The following is a 22,706-nucleotide window of genomic DNA, read 5'->3' on the forward strand; positions in this document are numbered from 1 at the left end:
GGGCCGGGCCCTTGGGACTGCCCCTTGCTCCCCAGGGCGTGGGGGTGCACTGTGTGCTCACACCCTGCACTTTGCCCGGCCCCACTGCCAGCTGCCTTGCTCCCGGCACTGTGAGGAGCGTAAGGAAAGCAGCCCCCAGGGGAACAGGGCGCCGCGTGCTCAGAGGGGAGAGTCCCCAGGCAGGGCGGGGGGGGTCAGGGGAAGACACCCACACAGTCAGTGATCAAATGACACAGAGACCCACAAATGCTACACAGGGGTCCATGCTACACATGTGAGACCCCACACATGGAAACATACTATACATACACGTTACATGTCTGTATGATGACTACATGCTACACACAAGCACGTACTACATACACATCACACATGCAGGACACATGCCACCCACCGGAACACGTATACATACGGTACACAGAGGTTCCACTCCATGCTAAACACATGGGCACGTGCCACATACACACGCTCGCTACACACATGGGACTCACCCCACATACCTGTGCGAGTGCCAGACATGGGCAGATGCTTTGCACAGAGAGGTTCCCCCTGCCCCCTACCCACACACGCGCGCGCCCCAGCCCATTGGTAGACCCCGAAGACCACGTTCTCCGTCCCTGGCAGGGCGGGACGGGGCGGGGTGGGGCGGGACTCACGCTGTAGTTGGCGCAGACGGGGTTGAAGGCGTTGGTCCCGCAGACGAAGAGCGTGCTCTTGTTCCGCACCAGCAGCACCTTGACGAAGTTCCGGCACTCGGCCTGGAGAGGAGAGGGGAGGGGGGTCAGAGCCAGCGGCAGGGGCTGCTCGAGCAGCCCCGCTCGCTGTGCTGTGATTACATTGCCCCGGAGGGAGTTGGGAAACGTTGCTCTGGGCCAGCCTGGGACGACAGGCCCATCCCTGTTCTTAGAACTCATGGGTGTGGGGTGGGGGCCTGGTATCGGGGAGCAGCATTTGGCTTGATGCACCCAGATGGCCAAACTGTGGGCTGGTTCGGCCACCCTGGGCCCAGCACTGTGCCATGGGGTGAGGACCGCACCATGCGGCCATCTCAGTACATCAGGGAAAGCACAACCTTCAAAGGACATGGTCAGGGAGCCTCGCCCCACTTATGGCTCAGGTAAAGGAGTACATCGCTCTAAGTCACCATGCACCCCCCTGTATCCATCCATCCTATCTACCCAGCCACCAGTCTGATCCATCCCTCCATCCATCCATCCCCATCCATCCACCCCATGCCTCCCCCTACATCTACCCCCATGCATTCCTACCTAGCTAGCTATCCATGCTCCTCTGTCTATCCATCTCTTTATCTATCCCTCCCTTCACTTGCATCCCCATCTATCCATCTCCATGCACACCCTCTGTAAAATCCACTTATCTCCAAGCAAACCCCTCTATCTATCTAGTCATCTAGCTAGAAATGTTTCCCCGTTGCTTTTGTTTTTAAATCTAGGTTAGAACAGTTTTCTGTTTCTATTTAAAACGCCCTGGAGGGTTTGCACTGGGAACACTGCAGCGTGACTGGGCTAGTACCTGGGAACCCAGACATCCCACTAGTTAAAGGCTTCGTTTAGTTTCATTGTCCAGTCGGAGGGAAATGCCAAAAAGGGACAATATGCATGGACAGAGACAAGAAAGAGGTGTTAAAAATTCATCCAGCCTTAATCATCTTTGATGCCGTTGGCTACCCAGGTGAGGGAATGATTTTGAATGCAGGATTTGTAACCTGACAGTGGCCCTTTTAACCTTGCACAGAGGCGTCAATGGCTGGATACAGATGGGCTCCTCCAGCCGGCTCCAGGTGCCGCTCCAGACGGCAGGGTGGACACAAACAGAAGGGCTGCACGTTTGGGGCGGATGGCCACCTGCACACTCCACAGTTGGCCCTTGTGAACCAAAGCTCCAGGAACGAGGCCTTCAAAAGTGTGCGGGGGGAGGGGGGGAAGAATCCAACCAAGCACCTTAAAGCTCCATTTTTCCAGGCCTGCTAGGAAACCATGGAAACACACATTCATGTGCTTTGATTGGGAAACAAAGAGAGGCCGAAACCCTGCAAAGCTGCCTGGGCAGAAAGACAAGACGTGAGCAAGGGCAGGGGTGGATGGAAACGGCTGGAAATGCTTCTGCAAAGCTCAGAGGTGTGTGTGGGGGGGGGGGGGCGGGTGTGTGCCCGTGCGAGGCTCAGGAATCTGCCAGAGGTTTGAGGTTACTGTTGATGAGGGTTCCCACATTTGCAAGGAATAAAAACTGAGCCCGGTTTGGGGCTGGGGTGGGGGATGGGGAGGGCAACAGTCCTTTAAACCCTCACTCGTGCCCCAAGTCAGGCTCAAAAAATTAAAAAACCTCCGATCATAGAAATGGTTTATTAACCAAAAAAAGCAGCAACCCTTAAAAAAACAAAGTAGTAAAATTTCCCCAGCAGCCTGGGAGCCCCAATCCCAGCTGCCTTCTAACCAGGGCTGGGCAGCGGAAAATGAAACTGACTAGAAGAGCCCTGAAACTGACAAGCCTGTTTTCCTTCTTCCCAGGAACCCACTTGGTTGTTCAAACCCTCTCTGTGTTTGGAGCTGGGGAGTTATTTGTCACATGGATAAGACGAGGAGGGCGCTTATCAAAGGCAGAAAGGGAAGGTTAGGTGCCCATCCCCCACTGAAAGTCTGGGGGAGTTGGGTGCTTAGCTCCCATTTGTGCCTTTTGCAAACCCCTCCCCCAAGACGGGGCAAAATGTCCACGCCTGCCTACGGTTAGGCGCTTGAGGTTGGATTTTCAAATGGGACTGGGACCCTGAGATTACCATGTAAATAACAGCGCTGGATTCTCACAGGCACCCATTGGATTGAGTTGGGGAGGGACGCATGAGTGAAGGGTAATAGAGAGACTGGGAAGGGGGGGTTGAAAGAGGACACACTGTAGGGAGAGGAATGGGAAAGAAGAATGGGAACTGGGGGTTGGGGGGGTGGGGAGATAGCGCGCGCTGATTAACCACAACTTCCACTGCATGGGTGCTGCAGGTATTCTGTGCCACTGAAACCGGAGGCCCCTTGTACTGAGGTGTCTAGGTATGGATTTGCAGCTGCAGGCTAAGGGAACTGGGAACTCAAATGCCATGGGAATTCAGTGGGAACTGGGTGCCAAATTCCATTTGGTACTCTTGAAAATCCCACGCTCAGACCCCCACATCTGAAAACCTTGACCTGCCATGTTTTAGGAAGATTGGGGGTCAGATTCTCCCGTCCCTTACACTGATGTCGATCTGGAGTAATTCTTTGTGTGTGAAGAGATCCATTCCCAGTTCAGACTGGTGTAAGGAAGCTCAGAGTCTGGCCCCTCAGATGTTTAATGAGACAGCGCCCCATTCAGCTGATGCTGATTCATTCTGCTTCCTGGCTGTAATTGTGAGCCCGAGCTCCTGCTGTCCCGGGTTCTGATCCAGCAGGGCACCGGGTCTGTGCTCCTTGGGGAGCCTGGTGCTCTGCCTTTTTCAGCCTGAAGGAGGCATTAATGGAATCTGGAAATTGGATTTCTCACCGATTATGAGATGTGTCTGTTCTGATCAACAGACCAGAAATAATTAATTACAAAGCCAATTATACCAGCATCTAATAAATCACATTTGACACAAATGTTTGCAGGGCGTTAAAAGGCAGAGAGTATGACATACACACAGATCACGGTGGGGCCCATGCCAACCACCCCACAGCGAGCAGGAAGGCAATGGGAGGAGCTGGCCAGAGAGCTAAGGCACCAAACAAGGCCAGTGTGCTCAGTGGATAGTTGTGGGAATGGGTGTATTGGCACTAGTGTGCTGGGGCGTGGATCCTGGTGCACGCCCAAGCTGGGAGCATGAATCCTGGCACCAGTGTGCACAGCATGGTGCCACTATTTTAGAGTAATGGCAAGCAACTTGGGAGTCCTAGCCTGAGAGGAGTGGGGGGCAGAGAGCTGGGGCAATGTGCAGGGGAAACACAACTTCCCCCCAGCCCCCGCCCCTTCGGGCCAGGCAGCAGGGCAGGCTGCACCCTTACCTCGTGCTTCCCCTTCATCCGGCAGATGCTGATGTCGTGTGGGTTCGACCCCCAAGTCAATTTCTGGGTATAAAACAAACAATGAACTCAAGTCAAACTCAGGTGAGTGAAAGACCCAGATGTCCTGTAGCTGTAGCTGCAGCTGCTCCCCCTGCACCGAGTTAGCCCCATCCCACTTCAGCCATCAGTGAGATGAGTTGGCTGGGTCTCAGCTCCCTGCATTTGGTGCATTGCTGGGAGCTGCATGAGCATCTCTATGCACAGAGGGAAGAGACCGGCCCAGGCATGCTGCCCCCTGCATGCCAGTGGTGGCCTGAGGGGCTGGGCTGCCATTTGTACCTCGGACACCTGCCCAGGGCTTCTAATTGCCAGGAGTCCCCCAGGACCATATGACCTGCTCCTGGAGAGATCCTACACTCAGGCTCCCACTTGAAGGCAGCAGCTTCGTTCTGAGCCCATGAATAAGTGAGGCTGGTCTCTGGCGGAGGCATGGGGAGTCAGCCCTGGGGGTTCGCAGCGCCTGGGGGAGACCTGCAGCGCCGCCAAGGCCCGGCACTTACCCGCTGGTAGCGCATCTCGCTGGCTGTGGCAGGCTCCAGGCTCACCCGGTACAAGTTATCCCTAGGGGGAAGTAAAGGGGGGCAGGCGCCTGAGAGAGTGCTAGGCCATGTGGGTGAATGTTATATACAGCTCTACACAACCTACACAAAACACTCTCCAACCCACACTGCTGGCCCCCCATCACACATTCCCCAAAACATCTTCAACGCCTCCCTACGGACCTACCCACTCATAACACAAATCCCTGAATCACTCCCCTCCATGAAACCTCCCCCGAATGCACCCCAGTTCATTCCCAACCCCTCCCTATGAACCTACCCACTCACAACACACATCCCTGAATCACCCCCCCAAGAAACCTCCCCTGTATGTACCCCAATTCATTCCCAACCCCTCCCTAAGAACCTACCCACCCACAACACACAAGCAGCAAACAGGTCACCAGCAGTCACCCACTCATAACACACCTCTCAAACACAAATACCACCCCAACACATGACAATCTCTAAGATTGTCCTAACACACACACACACACACTCCTAAACAACTCCAACTCCCCAAACAAAAATGCTCCCCAAACACCACCCCTTCCTCCCCCACCCCCCGACACACACCCACACCCATGCATGAGTGCAAGAGCCAGGCCTGGTGGGTGGGGCAGGCTGGTTCCCTGGCGAGTTGAGGGCATTTTCCCCGTCTGACATGGGAAGCTTTTCCCAAGCACTCCACTAGCCACTCCGGCCCGGAGCGACTGTCGGGCACGTGGTCTCTGTGACGGGAAAGGGGCAGTGGGATCTGGGGGAGCGCAGGACCAGTTCCGCCAGCTCCAGCAGGTACTGTGTCCCAGACTCATGCCAGGGCAGCAGGAAGGGATGCCCACAGCTGCCAGAGCGGGCCAGCCATGTGCCCCACGCAGGCTCCAGGTGGTCGGCAGCAGAGCGGGGCACTAGCCCAGGGCTGAGGCAGGCTGGCAGGGCGCCGTGCACAGCGCCTGATCAATGCCACGTCCCCACAGCCGGCGCTGTCCGTGCAGAGGGCAAGGAGAGGCAGGGGGGACCCAAGGCTAGGGGCATGCAGGCACCAGCAGGTGAGAGGAAGGTTCGCAGAGCAGGGCGGAGGGACATGGGTGCTGCTACTTCTGCGCTGGCAGAGTGCCGGCCTCCGGAGGCTCCCCTGCCCCCACCCCGCCACTGTTCCCTGCCCCCTTTCCTGCCCTCTGGCCCCTCTCCCAGTCCTGCATGCCAGCCCCTTCCAGCACCCAGCCGGTCCCCGTACCCCTTCCACTCCTCCCGATCCCCCCCACAGCTGATTCACGGTGACCCCCCTCATCCCCCACCTGCCTGGCTCCTGCATCAATTACAAGTGATGGTGCATTAATGAACCTCCGGGGAAACTTCCCCCGTAATTGCTGCCTCCCGGGGCTCTGGCAAATGAGCAGAGCCGTGTCCTCATTAGAGGCAGAGGCCCTGCACGCGGCGGGGAGGAGATGACCCGAGGTCACTCTGCTCAGCCCCATCAGGGATGTGGAGCCGGTGGCCGAAAAGTCCTTCTCCGAGGAAGTTGCATCACCCCTTCCTCGTCCTGCCTCCTGCCCCCCCCTTGGTGCCAGACAAGGAGCCTACGGAGAGAACAGGGGCAAGTCACGCACACCCGCTCGGGGCCTCCTCGGAGACGGGGTCTGGGTGACAAATCAGGGCACGGCCACTTAATGCTGCCAAGCCGGCTGCTGCAGGGGTGCATGCGACGGGGGGAAGGGGCGGGCGCGGAGGATGGGGGTGCGGGGGCTGGGAGGACATGCTGCTCTGTGCTGGCTGAAAGCCCTGGGTGCTACTAACTCCAGCCCCCGGAGAGACAGGACGTCCCTGCTGTTACCACAGCCCTGGATGGAGGCTCCTGTCCCCCTGACGCTGCCAGCCATTGTGTCCCTAACTCCCTGCATGGCACAACTGCACTGTGACTTTATTGGCAGGATCTGTAACAGTATAGATCATTGTTGCAACCACTGTTATATATTTGCCACAAATACTGTACAAAGGTTGCCCTCGCTACACAATCCCTCCCTGCTCTGTGCAACGTGGGACTGGCCCTGTCTCATTAAGGCAGCTTAGCACACACTGTGGGCCACTTACATCTGTCGAGAGACTATAGTCACTGGCTGGCTACCTGTGACCTGCCACTGAGAGATGGTGGGGTGGGTGGGGGCTATTATAGCACCTGTGGAATCACTGGGGATGGGCAGAAGCCCGCCCACATCTAAAAGTCCTGCCTCCACGGCCTAAGTGGGGGAGCCACCAGACCTAGTAATCAAATCATTCCAGGGGACATGAAATGAAAAATCAGGGTCGGGAGTGAAAGTGACAGGGACAGACGCAGGGATCCAGAGGGGGACACCAGTCAGCGCCCACTGCTCCTCGAAGGTGGCCAGGGAGCCGGGGACATGGCCCAGAGGAACTCCGCCCGGAGACGTGACTTGAGGAAAGATCCCTCCCCTCCCTCCAATCCAACTTCCTCCTCCTGGTAGGGTGGACGGCCACCTGGACCAGCGCCAGGAGGACGCAGACGAGGAGGTCTTGCGACTTCGTGGGGCCACAGACGGGGTGTGCATAAATTAGAAGGTGCAGGGAAAAGTGCAGCTAGAACCGGAAGAGGAGGAGGTTGTGGAGGAGATGGAAGAGGGCCTGCATCTGGTACCCTCGATGTAAATGCCCACCAGGGTCTCCCTCTTGCAGCGGAAGGGGCAGGCATCAGGGGAAGTGAGGAACCGTGCCAGGTACACACCCGTGCTCACAGCTCTGCGAAGGAGCCACCAACTAATATCCCCAGTGGGCCGCGGGACCAGGGTGGAGCACAGGCTGGCCCACCGGCGTTCCCCACCCTACGTGGGGGGAAGTAGGTCCTGCCACTTGGTGTCAGGGTGGGACACAAGGGTGAGGAAGTGAAGGGTGTGGCGTGATGGGATAAAGTGAATGAATCTTGGGCCGTGCATCCACAGTGACCCAAGCACGTGGCAACTCCGTTGCTCCAGCCCTGCCTGACCCAGCTCTGGGGGAAATCACGCCGCTCTCACTGGCAACTTGTTTCTCAATCTGGCTTTTTATGCTGATTTATGGGGCTGGTTTCCACCATAATCGGTGCAGTTAAGTGGCAGCCTTGGATGTGAAAAGTTCGCTAAGTGCTGCTGCCGGCGTGTAAGTGCTGAGGCAAAATTATGATCCATGGAGCCAATTGGGGAGTGGGTAATTTATGCTCCGAGTGGCCAGCTCTGTTTTTATTCATCTCAATTAAACTGGGATAGCAAAAACCGATACATTTGGGCTAATGAATGAACAAGTTAAATACGCATTTATATTCATTTGTGTTCTAATGCTCCTGGGCTGGCGGGCCCGGCACAAAGCCCCAGACAACAAAGTGCCTGGAAAGCATTCCCTTCTCAGCACCGGCCGGCAGCGGGGGCCCAAACATTGCCCAGCCAAGGGATACGCTGGGCAGGGCCCAGGGCTGTCTACTTAGTGGAACATGATGTAGCCCTCCTTTTTAACACAGATACGGCCTACAGAAACTACAGTTCCCAGCATGCATTGCTCAATCTGAGCAGAAAAGTCTCTCAGATCTAATATGGAGCATTGCATGCTGGGACCTGTAATCTCTGGGGCTCACACCACCCATTCAGGTCTAGGTGGAGCATTGCATGCTGGGCCCTGTAGTCTTCTACAACCCATATCTCCTCCAGAAGGCAAGGGAGAGCATTGCATGCTGGGACTTGCAGATTCTGGGGCTCACACCGCCCACTCAGGTCTAGGTGGAGCATTGCATGCTGGGACCTGTAGTCTTCTACAGACCCCATCTCCTCCAGAAGGCAAGGGAGAGCATTGCATTCTGGGACCTGCAGATTCTGGGGCTCACACCTCTTGCTCAGGTCTAGGTAGAGCATTGCATGCTGGGACCTGTAGACTCTGGGGCTCACACTGCCTGCTCAGGTCTAGGTGGAGCATTGCATGCTGGGACCTGCAGGTTCTGGGGCTCACACCTCTTGCTCAGGCCTAGGTTGAGCATTGCATGCTGGGACCACGGGCTGCGTTCTAGATCTCCGTTGTGTTTGCTGCAATGACTGAGTGCCCCGGCGACTAGATCTCCGTTTATCCAGCTTGGGTGCTGTCTGGGCAGCAGCAGGGCAAGATTCCCCTCAACTAACTGCCTGGCCACCGTGCCACAACCCTGCCCTGGAGACATCATCCTCCAGGGCCCAGTCAGCCCCACACCCCACGGCCGGCCACGCTGACGGCCGCAGCGGCAGTTGTATGAGGCAGCCTCCTGATCAGGGCTCAGACTGGGCTGGGCTGGAAATTGCGGTGGCCGCCATGGCTCCGCAGGGCTGAAGGGTGAGCCTGGCTAGCAAAGGCCAGCCTTGAAACCAAGGCGGTGGGTCAATGGCAGTCCGTGGACATGGTCTCTCTTTACACCAGGGATCTCAAACTTGAATTACCACGAGGGCCACATGAGGACTAGTATATTGGTCTGAGGGCCGCATCACTGACCCCTGCCCGCCCCTGGCTCCACCCCCACTTCTCCCTTTCCATGAGACCCTGCCCCTGCCCCGCCTCTTCCCACCCCTGCCCTGCCCCCATTTCAACCCTTCCCCAAATCCCCACCCCGGCCCCACCTCTTCTCTGACTCCTCCCCTGAGCGCGCGGCTCCTCGCTCCTCCCCCCTCCCTCCTGGAAAGTGCAAAGCGCCGCCAAACAGCTGTTTGGTGGTGGGAAGTGCCTGCAGGTAGGCAGAGGAGCAGGGACGTGGCACGCTGAGGGGAGGGGAAGCAGGGGGAGGGGAGCCTGGTGGGCCACAGGAAATAACTCCGGGGGTGCGGGGAGCTTGGTGGGCTGCAGAAAATAACCCCTCGGGCCACGTGTTTGAGACCCCTGCTTTACACGGAGACCTGTGGCAGGGAGTCTGGGTGCTACGAACACTAATGCAGTAATCACGGTCCTCTGCTCTCTCCCATCAGGGTGGCTCAGGTGAAGCAGGGACGCTGTGTTTCTACCATAAGAACAGCCATACTGGGTCAGACCAATGGTCCATCTAGCCCAGTGTCCTATCTTCCGAAAGTGGCCAATGCCAGGTGCCCCCAGAGGGAATGAACAGAACAGGGAATCATCAAGTGATCCATCCCATCGCCCATTCCCAGCTCCTGGCAAACAGAGACTAGGGACATCATCCCTGCCCATCCTGGCTAATAGCCATTGATGGACCTATCCTCCAGGAACTTATCTAGTTCTTTTTTGAACCCTGTTATAGTCTTGGCCTTCACAACATCCTCTGGCAAGGAGTTCCACAGGCTGACTGCGCATTGGGTGACAAAATACTTCCTTTTGTTTGTTTTAAACCTGTTGCCTGTTCATTTCATTGGGGGACCCCTAGTTCTTGTGTTATGAGAAGGAGTAAATAACACTTCCTTATTTCCTTTCTCCACACCAGTCATGATTTTATAGACCTCTGAGGCGTGGGACCACGTTCGAGGGGGGTGCCCAGCCTGGAGTGGGGTGCGTTACCTGTCGCCAATGTACAGAGTCCTGTTGACCTTCAACATGCGCTGGATGTGGAGTCGCTCCGCCCCGCCGCCATCCAGGCTGGAGAAACGGCTCAGCCCGCTGCCCACAAACACCGAGTAGTGCTTCACATCTGCCAGGGGACAGCAGCACCCGCTAGCTCCCCTCTTCAACAGCACCCCCACTCTGCCCTCCCCGCCCCTGGACCCACTGCGCCAATCCTGCCCAGATCAGGGGTGAGCTGAGTTTTGCAGCCCCAGCTGAGCCAGGGGTTCTCTCCCATCAAATTGGTTTGATTGACTGGTCAGGAGCGAGGCTCTGTCCCCCCAGCTCTGCCGATGCTCCTCAATCCCGACCTGAAGGCACCCCTGTCTTTGGCTTGGAATAGCTTCCCACCCGCCCCTCGCTCTGCCAATGACCTGCAAAGCAACCCGCATTGGCATGCCAATGTATCTGCCATGCCACATGCCGAGTTAGATGCCCCTCTCCCGCTCAGCTGACGCAGTTCCTCCCTGCTCAGCAGGGCTGGCCCCCTTGCATGCCAGTGCCCCACCGTCCCGTACCAACACAGCCGCCTCACGCCAGGGCCACCTGTTGAATCTGACGCATCCTGCCTGAGCTCCAAGGCAGCTTCCCCCTGCATCCCAGAGCAGCTGCCACCTGCACCCCGATGTAGCCCCCTGTCCTGTCAGCGTCCTGCTGGGCAGCCCCCTGTGCTCCCCTGCATCTGCCCCGATATGGGACACACTGTTCAACGTGAAACCGGAGGGAGGAACCCACACTGTGAAGTTACACAGGGTTGGCTGAGGGCCCCTCTGGGCCAGCTTGGCACCAGACGGTGCCCCCCCCCAACTCTTCCTTGCTCGGCCCCCCTCACTTCCACAGTCCCTCACTTACAGTCTCCGGGGGCCAGGCTAATGGGTCCGGGCTCTTCCGGGAACATGGCCTCAGCCGCCCCCTCCAGCAGCAGCAGGATGAGCAGAGCACAGGGCGGCGTCATGGTCTCCGGGAGGGACGGGCGTCCTTCACACCTGCGGTGGCACAAGGAGAGAGACAGGGGTGTGAGAGGCAGGGGGCGCAGTGGTGGTCAGCAGCCAGCAGGGGGCAGGCAGAGAAAACCAACCCCCCCTTCTCCCTCTCCCGCCCCCACCCCATACACCCCCTCCCCACCCCCAAAAGGCGAGAAGGGGACCGGGAGGGAATGTCTGGCCGTTCCTGTTTCAAAGGCGCAAATGAAAGCAGCTGTTTGGCCCCATCACGGCCCGCCATAGGGGGTGGGGAGGGGGCACGGCTCGGGTTTCCCCCTGCCCAGTGGGCCAGTGAGGCGGGGGCTAGGGGGAGTCAGACAGACGCTCCCCACCCCCACTTGGCTCCATTACTGTTCGAGGGCCCCTTCCACACTGAGCTCTCGGCTCCTGCCTGTGTCCCCAGGATAGGGGAAGGCGGCATGGGGCTGGGGACCCTGGGGTTCTAGCCCCAACTCCGGCAGGGGAGTGATCTCGGGGTTAGAGCAAGGGGGCTCGGGAGCCAGGACTCCTGGGTTCTAGTCCCAGTTCTGCCACTGACTCATGGTGCAACCCCAGGCAAGTCGCATCCCCTCCATGCCTCAGTTTCCCCCTCTGTGCCAAAATGGTGGTGACTGGGAACTGCCCCATTATCCTGGACTCCTGTGCTCCCAAAACTCTGGCCCCACTGCCGGGCACCCCTCTTGGCAGCAGCTGAGCAGCGTCCCATCCCTGGGGGAGCCTGAGGCTGGCTGCCAACCCTCCTCACTGAGGGTGGGGCATGGGGAGGCCTGGCTGGGAAACTCACTGCTCTTCCCAGGGGCCCTTGATCCTAGAGCAGAGGCTCCCCGGCCCACCGCGAGGGCTGGGTGAGGGGGCTTGGGGCAGAGGCTACTGGGCAGGAGGCCAAGAGCTGCTGTCTTTTTCCTATGGAGGAGGCCCTGGGTGGGAGGGGATTATTTCTTTGAAGGGTGAAGGAAAAAGTGGGTCATTCCCAGACGAAAGAATCCCATATATGCTGGGAAACGCTGTCCTTTCCATGTCCCGCTCAGCCCCCTCCATCCATCCCCCATCCCTCGGCTCTCCTTCCCTCTCCTCCACTTTCCCCTTCCCTCTCTCCCCCGCCCCTCTGTCATCCAACCCCTTGCTCTGCCCCCAGCCCTCTCCTCCTGTCTCCCCATCCCTCTCTCTCAGGACTGATGGGCTCAGAGGAGGACCACAGAAAACAGGAGAATTTGATTTTGCAGAGACAGCATGGACCGGACGGCCCTGGGGGCCTCCTCCCTGGCATCCCTGATCATGCAGTGCAGGCTGCTAGCCCCTGCCCTCCCCTCCCCACCAGGCACCCTCATGTGCACAAGTGTGACCCTCACCCCCTGGGGCTGGATCAGAACTGAGCACAAGGAGTCCGGAGCCACTGGTCAGCCAGCACCAGGGAACGCAAACCCCGTGCAGGTGGCTCGAAAGAGCTGCCCCTGCCTCCTCCCTCCCTGTGCTCCCCAGTGTCATGGGAGGGTCTCTCTGGGTTTGGGGATTCAGGGGGAAGCTCTGGCTGGGTTGCCAAGGCCCCCGTGTTTTCCCATCCAGGTACTGAGCAGGGGTCATTTTAGATTTTGCTCAACACTTCAGTGGCATAAATCAACATGTAGGTGAGTGACAGAGATGGGGAGCGCACGGGACAGCCATGCAACCCCCCTCCCCACCAACACAACCTACTGCCGAGACCCCAACACAACACCCCCTGTGACACAACCCACTGCACAGACCCCAGCAAAACACCCCAACACAACCCACTGCCCAGATCCCAACACAACGCCCCATGACACAACCCACTGCCCAGACCCCAGCACAACACCCCTGTGACACAACCCACTGCCCAGACCTCAGCAAAACACCCCAACACAACCCACTGCAAAAAGCCCAGCACAACACCCCATGACACAACCCACTGCAGAGACACAACACCTTGTTCTGACGGCAGCACAAACCACACAAGACACCCCAAACGCACAAAACACACCCCGCTATGTAGACACACAAGCCCTCCTCCCACTCCTTTCTCAGTCACTGTGGCCTACACCGCCATCCTGCCGGTCACTCAGGCCCATAACCGGTGTGTCATCTTGGATCCAGACCTCCCTCTAGGGCCTCCCACCCGGGCTGGGGAAGACTCTTTCCGGGGGCCATCTCTGAGATCTGGCCTCTCTCATCCATCCCCACAGCCAAACCCCTCATCCAGCCTCTTATCATCTCGATCGCTGCGCCATCCTGCTCTCTGCCCTCGACACATGCGATCTTGCCCCGCTCCGCTCCTTTCACAATGCGGCTGCAATGATCGTTCTCCTCGCCCGTGGCTCTGACCAGGTCACCCCTCTCTATGCATCCCCTTCGCATCAGACACAAGCTGCGTGTCTTCCCCTTCAAGGCTCTTCACCACCTGGCCCCACTGACCCATCGGCCCTTATTCACTGTCGAGATGTCAACTCCTGCCTCTGATCGGCCCATGCGTTACATCTCCAGACAAGCCCCTTTGTCACTGGGCAGGTGTTCCCCGTAAACATCCACAAAATCCTTTCAGTCCCGCCACCAAACCTTCCTTTGCCCTGAAGCCTGCACGAAACTAGACAGCAGTTCGGCAGCTGGGACATCCAGCCATCTTGCTGACCCGTATCGTATCATTGTTTCCTTGTTTGCCCATCTGTCTGTCTGTACCTGTTGTCTCTTGTCTTAGACTGGGGCAGGAGCTGTCTTTTTGTTCCATGTTTGTACAGGGCTGAGCGCAGTGGGATAATAAATAATAACTCGCATCATTCAAACCGAATATAGCGAAACACCCTCTTCACCCTCAACCTAAAGCGACAGGCACTACACAGACAGAACAACACCCCCCCCAACCACCAAGATACACACTGATGCTGCCCACACACAGCCACAACACCAACCGAAGAGACATGCAGTGCACAAATACAACCCCTGCACACACCACTCCCGTAGACACACACCGCAGACCACAGGCCAGATAGGTATGTAAGGGCACACACACACACACACACACACACACCAGGCAGATGCACTACTCCACAGGGACACCTTCGTCTGGGGTCACATCCTGGCTGAGCGCAAGTCCCCAGAACTGCCCGGCGCGGGGGCTACGTTACAGATGAGGGCCCTGCCAGGGCACGGCCTCACGCGGGCCATCAGGCGCTCAGTTTTTGCTCCAGGGAGACAGAGGAAAGACGCGCAGCGCAGGTAGGCAGAAAGACAGAGGCAGCTGGGGAGGAAGAGGCTCTTGGGCATCCACTGGGCTGAGGATGGCACCGGGGCCGCGAGATCCTCTCCCCAACAGACAACGGGCTCCTATGCTGCCCTGGTGCTCTGATAACGACGGGGAGAGCAGCCATGCGAGAAAGTGGCGAGGTGTGACAAAGGACAGGCCGTGCTCTCCAGCGATGACCCTTTCGCCACCGGCTTCGCAGTCACCAGGCCTCCTGGGGCCCTGAGGGAGAGGTGATCGTGGGCCGTGGCAGTTCGGGTTGCTGTTTCCCCAGGCGATGGGGAAGAAGGACTGGGATGCAGGTGATGGGAGGCTGGAGAGATGAACTGGGTGAGGGAGGGAGAGGGAATGGAAGGGTCTAAGGGTCCCATCAGCACAGCATCCAGGCGGTGAAGCAGGGTGTGGGTTTGCCCCATGGCAAGCAGCTGGGGTGGGGTGACGGGAAAGTGAAATCTATACACCCCCTCCGCCCCTACACCTGCCCCCACTAACCCTCCCCCCCCCAGTCTCTCCATGTACACACACGGCCCACCGCATGGAAATATACATCCGTCCCACTGGCTACCCATACAGACACACACACCATTCTCTGGGCACACAGACACCCCCCCAACTCCCTACACATGATCCACTTTTTCTATACATACACACACACACACACACACACACACACACTCTCTACACAGAAACACACACGTGTGCCAGTGACATATACCGCCTCCTCTACACAACTACTCTCTGCACCCTTTACACATACATCACCTTCTCAACACACACACACACACACACACACACACACACACACACACGAACATGCCCTCAAATTTTGTACATTCTCAGCTTTCCCCACCAGCCTCCTGCAGGGCCTATAAAACCCCATCCCTTGCAATCATAGCGTGATGCAACGTTGAGGGACCCAAGCCGAAACCCTGCATCCCAACATGCTCGAAGCGCAGCCGAGGACCCACATGTTACAAAACCCCTCCGGCCCCTAGGAAACACCACCCCTGCCTGAACACCTGCTTCTGACACTGATCGCCCGACCCGCTAGAATTGCTCACCGCTTTCACCGCAGCACCCAGTTCCATTGCTTACTCTTACGGCATCATTTAGTAACTAATGCAGCTCAGAAATTAAGAGCTAATGTAGAGGGTTAATAAACATACTTATGGAGACTTAAAAAAAGAAGAAGAAAAAAATACAGGGAAGGATGAAAAGAGAGAGAGAGAGAGAGAGAGCGCAGGTAAAGAAGCAAGAATGAAGCCCCCACTTCCCATCACTCTGGCGGGGGCCCATCCCTGGAACTGCCCCTGCCCCTGAGGCTGGGTTGATTACAGGGCAAGCCATGCTGGCTTCCACTCCCCTCTTCCCAGTTCATTTCAGCATTCATTGGCGTTCCAGATTAATTGCCAGCTGGTTCTGAGCTGCAGCTTAATGCCCACTGCAGGCGAAACTCATGCTACCCAATTTAGACGGACAAGAGCCACTAGCCTTTATGGGGGGACCTCTGACAGCTTTCCACAGAGAGGGCTTGGATCATGTGGCCCCTGAACTAAGCATCTGATGAGATGAGCTCCCAATATAGCCCCAGGGGGCTTGAGTTCCTAATGAGCCCGGCCCCAAATCTGTCACAATTGAGCATCACAACAGAGCGCTATGGAGAATCCGGCCCTATGAAAAGGAGGCAGGAAAGGACACAGAGAAGCCAAGCCGTGTGTATTGAAGAAGCATCAGCTTGGATTTCCCGAACAAAATCTTTTATTAAACCTAGATGAGAAGTCCCGAGGTGGCAAAGATCAAAGCAGCTTCCAAAAGTCACTGCTCTCTTTTCTCACTTAAGGTGAGTAAATATAGGTGCAGGATACACTGCTGGTTGCAACATTGTGCCTATCATATTTTCCCTTTTCCCGGGCCTTTTTAGCCAATGGGAAGACAGCAACACACACAGGAACTCCACAACTGTGCATGCTAAAGAGGAAAGGTTAAAAACACGGGGCGTGTTTAGTCTTGAGAACAGAAGACCGAGGAGGGACCTGATAACAGTCTTCAAATACGTTAAGGGCTGTTCTAGAGAGGACAGTGATCAATTGTTCTCCATGTCCGCTGAAGGCAGGACAAGAAGCAATGGGTTTAATCTGCAGCAAGGGAGATGTTAGGAAAAACTTTCCAACTCTCAGGGGAGTGAAGCTCTGGACCAGGCTCCCAAGGGAGGTTATGGAATCCCCGGCACTGGAGGTTTTTAAGAGCAGGTTGGACAAACCCTGTCAGTTCTAAGAGTCTATGAATTAACTTTTCCCTTGCTGGTGCAAAGGAAAACCTCAAAAGTTCCTGATACATTTGGACAAACGTTGGCCGAGCTTCTCCACTGGGAATCTCCTGAAGATTCCCCACAGCCCTACCTGGTTTTGTTTATCAAAGGTATGTATCCGGCCCCATTACAGTAGTGTCTGAGCGCCTTGCAATCTTTAATGCTTTTATCCTTACAACACCCCTAGCCCTTTGTTACAGATGGGGAACAGAAGCACAGAGAGGCTAAGTGACTTGCCCAAAGTCACAAGGGAAGTTTGTGGCAGAGCAGGGATTTGAAGCCGCATCTGTAAATCCTCGGCTAGTGTGCCAACCACTGGATCATCCTTCCTGCCTCATCCAGTAATCCTGCTGCCTTTCGGATCAGTGGGAGCAAGCAAGCCAGGGAGTGATATTTTCTCATTGTAACCCAAAGCTGCTTTGTGCTTGTTTCTTGTCTGAAATGCAATCAGATCGGGATGTACAGAGTGTTGGAAAATCAATTGAAATACGCTGGAGCCTACAACAGACGGCTTAACTCCCCCCCCCCCCCGTCTTCATTCCCCTCTGGGGTGAAAGGCTCCCTCCATGTCCCATTGGAGCCATTCAGCCAACTGGCTGCAGCTCTCTGGAAGCAAGAGCAAATTCACCAGGCAAGTCTGGGGGTGCCCCAAACTCAGGGTACGGGGGAAGCAGAAGGAACTGAACTCAGGGCCCTTGGCTGCTGTCCAGTTGCTGTAATTAACAAGTAAGCAACAATTTAATTGATTAGTCAATTTCATGTAACCAGCGAGCTGAGACTCTGGTTAAATCAAAACGCATTCTCCCCCCTGTGTCCTAGGCAGAAGAAGCCATCAAGGGTGAAATTGCACAACAGCCCCCTGAAATACCATGCTGTGACCACCCTCCCCCAGCCCTTCCCTGGGGGGAGAAAGAGGATGCAGGAGTGGGGGGGGAGGGGATGCACCTAGAAAGTTCTTGCAGCTCAAACTGCAATGGGGCATTGGGCAGAGGGATTTTAGGGGTGGACAGATGCCCCCTTGCCCCCCCACCCTGTCTTTGGGGTTCCTCTAACACAGCAAGAGGCATTTACTAAGACACAAGCTGCATCCACACCATGCGCTTCCCGCAGCGAGTCCGCCCGGGCGGGGCCTCTGGGGAAGCCAGGGGGGCCCTGCACCCCAACTCTGCAGTCAGACGTGGCTCTCAGCCAGCTGGTAAAAACAGAAGGTTTATTGTTCGACAGGAGCACAGCGTAGAACAGAACTTGTTAGCAGAGAAATCAATGACTTTCAGCCAAGCCCATCTTGGGGAGTCCTGGGCCAGGGCTGAGGTCTGATGACTCCCGCAGGAGGAAAGGGGTAGATTTTGACTCTATATCCCAGCCCCTGGGAGTCTCCAGTCAGGAGACACAAGTGCGTCCCGGGACCTCTGCTAGATCCCAGCCCTGGCAACCTCCAGCACCCCAAGAACTAATTCTGGCACCTTTGTTACTGCCCAGCGCCAGCATCCTTCCTCACGTCGAGGTCGGCACATGGGCCACCTTGCACTGCACCCTGTCACCCGTGCACCTCCTCTGCCCTTCCCCTCACTCCCACCTCCCTGCCTTCCCCTCCCCCTTCATTGTCTTCCCGACTGTACAACACCCTGCCCTGAGCCCTCCTCCCCTGCCACGCGGGGACATTAATGATACGGGCGCCTATGACAGGCAGCGAGAAGGAACCGGCATAATTAGAAATTAAAACCTGCCTCTTCTCACAAAGGGGTCTCTAATATAGGACTCCGGGCAATCAGCCAACTGAACGCAGAGTCGATATTTCATCCCCCTCGCGACGCGGGTGGCTTCCCAGCTGGGATGTGCTAAGCAAAGCCAGCCCTGGCCACTCACCTCCCGAAAAGAGCCTGCCGGCTCCTAACAAGCAGCACGCGGGGCTACCAACCCTGCCCCCCCCCCAGGCACCAGGAATGACCCGAGAGGGGAGGGACAGAAGGGCTGATTATGAATATTATTTACGAGATCGTTGTGATTAACAGAACACTTGGATCCCCTGCCCCCGTCGATTAGTCGGGAATCATTTGGGATAGTCACTGTATGGAATGATATCACTGAGGCACACACAACCACACTAGCCAGGGCAGGACTGCTGCCCACAGTCTGGCTTATAGGAACTGCCAGACTGGGTCAGCCCCAGAGACCTTCTATTCCTGTATCCTGTGTCCAATATGACCAGGAGCACCTGTTTCAGGGAAGGTGTGAGAACCCTGTAGCAGGCAGTTATGGGATAATCTAGGGGAAATTCTCCTTCTCCCATTAGTTAGAGGTTGGCATATGTCTTGGAGCAGAAAGGTTTATATCCTTTCAAATACACTTATTTATTCATTTACTCTCATAACTCCGGATGTTCTCATCACCTATATAAATGTTCAGTCCCGTGTTGGAATTCTGCTAAGCTCCTGGCTGGAATGGGATCTTGTGGCCATGAGTTTCACAGGCCAACTGTGTGCTGTGTTAAAAAGACATTTTCGTCGATCACTCTAGGCCCAGCTTTTCCAGTGCTGCTCGTCTGACGTCAGATACTTCAAAGGAGGTTTTCAGAAAGCCCTGCACGTCTGCCCCTCTGAAAATCAGGCCCCTTTATGGGCTCTGAAGCTGGGCACCGAAAATCACTAGTCGCTTTTGAAAATCTTGAGCCCTTCTTTTTACACTCCTGTGCAATGGGGTTCCCAGCCCTTCCCTTGGGGACATGAGCCTATAGCCTCCTTCAGTTCAGCATCAGGATGTTTTTCGTGTAATACTCATGGGAAGGGAAGGTGGTCCACTGGTTAGGGCAGCTCTCCGGACTAGGGAGACCTGGGTTCAAATCTCTGCTCTGCCACAGACTGTCTTTGTGACCTTGGGCAAGTCACTCATGGTATGTCTACTCTGTACTCATGGTATGTCTACGCCACCCCTGCCCATCCTCCACACTTGAAGCCCTTACGGCTGCATTGATTCAGAGCTGGCATGCTCCTCTGGGAATGGGTATGTTGAACTGTGACTTGTCCCCCTACTCACCTACCCTGCAGGGTGCAAGTAGCAAAGGCACTGGGGCCTGGCCTCAAGTCAATAGTCCCACACTGTGCCTCAGTTTCCCTTGTGTAACATGGGGATAACAACACTGCCCTATGTCACACGATGAATATGTTATGAGGTGCTCAGATACTAGTCATCCCTAAGCACTCTAGAGCATCAGATTCATTTCCCCCAGCCATGCTCAGGCTGCTAGGCTTTCGTTTCAGATTGCAGATCCTCTTTAATGTTTTACAAAGGGGGAATTACGAGACGTCAGATGGAGGGTGACACAGTGCGGTATATTTTTACAGACCATTTTGATGTACCCAGGGCTGTAAAAGAAACTGAATTAATTCTCCAAAGCATCCAGGGTTGACTTTAAACATAAAAACATGTGAACGAACCCCGGTGGAATTTACAATGCAGCTCCCAGCGCCATAAACAACATGGTGCTTCATTTGCATGCCAATTATTTCCCTCTTTGTTATCACGACCGCACCTCAAAAGTTTAAGTAACAACTTAAAAAGAGATGGCCTGGCGCCAGGGCTGACCTGCCTTGTTTTCATCTTCTGTCTCTTCGCAAAGACTGTGCAATTTAGGATGTGAATTTCTCTCCCCCACCCAAAGACACAGCTTCAGCTGCTCTTTTTTAAAAAAAATTTCCATTAAAAAATAATAACTGACAGGTGCCTGGACATCATAACAATTCTGCAATAACAATGCAGAGCCCCTCTGCTCTGTGCAGCCAGACAGTGGTAAACTAGGACTCAGAACACAGATCTTCCAAGCAACAGGATGCAGAGTGCAGCTTTCCTTGAGCTATTCTATACCAATAAACCAGGACGCAGGGCCCAGAATTTAGGAGCAACCCTACCCTAACAAACCAGCAAAGTGGAAGAAGAAACAAACCGAGAATTGGGGAATACAAAGAGATTTCAGACTCATGTTTCCAAGGGGTTATTATTCCGAAGATGATAAAAAAAGGAGTAAAAACGTGGAGCTTTTTAACAGCGCGAGATGCTCCGATGGCATTTGTAGAAATACAAAAGCTGCCCCAGAAATAACTCTGTGCCAAACCGTTGAGCCCTTGCCAGCTCATGATTGTTTCCACGTGATGCTCAAATAGCAAACATCTGGATCTGGGAAAATTTCAGCCTTTTCCCACTGCTTCTGGGAGCTATGAAGCCTTTTGTCTCTGGGTCACCAGTTCAAACACACCTTGGGCATGAATGCCAGTGGTGTCTGGTGGCTGCTTGGAGCGTGTAGCTTTTCTCAGTCTGGTATCTAGCAGGCCCCATCAGCTTTTAACAGAATCATAGGACTGGAAGGGACCTCGAGAGATCATCTAGTCCAGTCCTCTGAACTCATAGCAGGACTAAGTATTATCTAGACCATCCCTGACAGGTTTCAGAGTAGCAGCCGTGTTAGTCTGTATTTGCAAAAAAGAAAAGGAGGACTTGTGGCACCTTAGAGACTAACAAATTTATTTGAGCATAAGCTTTCGTGAGCTGTAGCTCACAAGTCCTCCTTTTCTTTTTTATCCCTGACAGGTGTTTGTCTAACCTGCTCTTAAAAATCCCCAATGAGGGAGATTCCACAACCTCCCTAGGCAATTTATTCCAGTGCTTAACCACCCTGACAGTTAGGAAGTTTTTCCTAATGTCCAACCTCAACCTCCCTTGCTGCAATTTAAGCCCATTGCTTCTTGTCCTCTCCTCAGAGGTTAAGAAGAACAATTTTTCTCCCTCCTCCTTGTAACAACCTTTTATGTATTTGAAAACTGTTCTCATGTCCCCTCTCGGTCTTCTCTTCTCCAGAATAAACAAACCCAATTTTTTCAAGCTTCCCTCATAGGTCATGTTTTCTAGACCTTTCATCATTTTTGTTGCTCCTCTCTGGACTTTCTCCAATTTGTCCACATCTTTCCTGAAATGTGGCGCCCTGAACTGGACACAATGCTCCCGTTGAGCCCTAATCAGCATGGAGCAGAGCGGAAGAATTACTTCTCGCGTCTCGCTGACAACACTGCTGCTAATACATCGCAGAATGAGGTTCACTTTTTTTGCAACAGTGTTACACTGTTGACTCATATTTAGCTTGTGGTCCGCTATGTTCTCTGTTTCTGTACGGTACCCAGAAGCCTCTGTCATTGAGCTGTTGATGGGGCTTGTTAGCCAGGAGGCCAAGATCCGAATGAGCTGGAGAGGCTGAATTCCCCTCTCGTGCCCGGAACGGGGAGTTTCAGGGTTTAGAACTCAGGATCGCCTGGCGCCCGGCCCTCTGCTCAGATCACTGCCCCACCTGTGATTCTGGCTCTGCCCAGCCTAGGGGGCATGAGCACAGAGGCTCCCTGATGGGGGATGCTTTGGGAGGCGGGGCAGCACCAGCCGCAGACACAAGAACAGAGCAAGTGGGAGCAACGACCTGCTGAAGCACAAGTGGCAGGAGCTCGGGGGCAGTCTCCACAGGGGAAAGCACCTGGCGGCGGGTCAGAGCGAGGGGGAGCAGAGTTGCTGCCTGTTTGCAAGCCGTTCTTAATCATTAAAGCAGCTATTGAAGCTGCGCTGGTGTCAGACACACGCTCACACACTTACCTGCACACACACTCACACACATGCACTCACACTCATGCATGTAGGCACACACACACATTCACTTTTCACATGCATGCACATAAACTCTCACTCACAGACATTTGCACCCCCACATTCTCTCACACACTCACCCATGGATACCTGCACTGACATGCATGTTCATGCACAAGCACTTTCTCTCATACACACATTTGCACACATGCACACACTGTCACAGATGTGTACACACCCACACGCACCTACAACAATGCACATTTCACACTCATGTGCACACACCTACATGCACCCCCCACTCCCACGCCTACATTCACGCGCACAAACTCACACATTTGCATGCACACTTGCACACCTGCTCACAGGTGCACA

At 55.3% G+C, this 22,706-nt stretch overlaps 1 protein-coding gene across 2 annotated transcripts in view; it reads right to left on the bottom strand.

Annotated features, from left to right (window-relative positions):
• Nucleotides 1-22,706, bottom strand: part of SEMA6B (semaphorin 6B) — an 83,442-nt gene that overhangs the window by 20,071 nt on the left and 40,665 nt on the right. Inside the window, exons 2-7 of one of the 2 annotated variants that reach the window (XM_043502614.1) lie at nucleotides 19,812-19,816; nucleotides 11,027-11,160; nucleotides 10,133-10,262; nucleotides 4,586-4,646; nucleotides 4,026-4,088; nucleotides 657-758 (exon numbers count right to left, since the gene is read on the bottom strand). In XM_043502614.1, the coding sequence (XP_043358549.1) occupies nucleotides 657-758; nucleotides 4,026-4,088; nucleotides 4,586-4,646; nucleotides 10,133-10,262; nucleotides 11,027-11,129 (459 nt within the window). In that variant the 5' untranslated portion in view covers nucleotides 11,130-11,160; nucleotides 19,812-19,816. The remainder of the gene's footprint in view (nucleotides 1-656; nucleotides 759-4,025; nucleotides 4,089-4,585; nucleotides 4,647-10,132; nucleotides 10,263-11,026; nucleotides 11,161-19,811; nucleotides 19,817-22,706) is intronic. The other variant, XM_038384364.2, reaches the window with a different exon arrangement.

The sequence above is a fragment of the Dermochelys coriacea genome, chromosome 25 (genome assembly GCF_009764565.3).
Source record: "Dermochelys coriacea isolate rDerCor1 chromosome 25, rDerCor1.pri.v4, whole genome shotgun sequence".
NCBI lineage: Eukaryota > Metazoa > Chordata > Testudines > Dermochelyidae > Dermochelys > Dermochelys coriacea.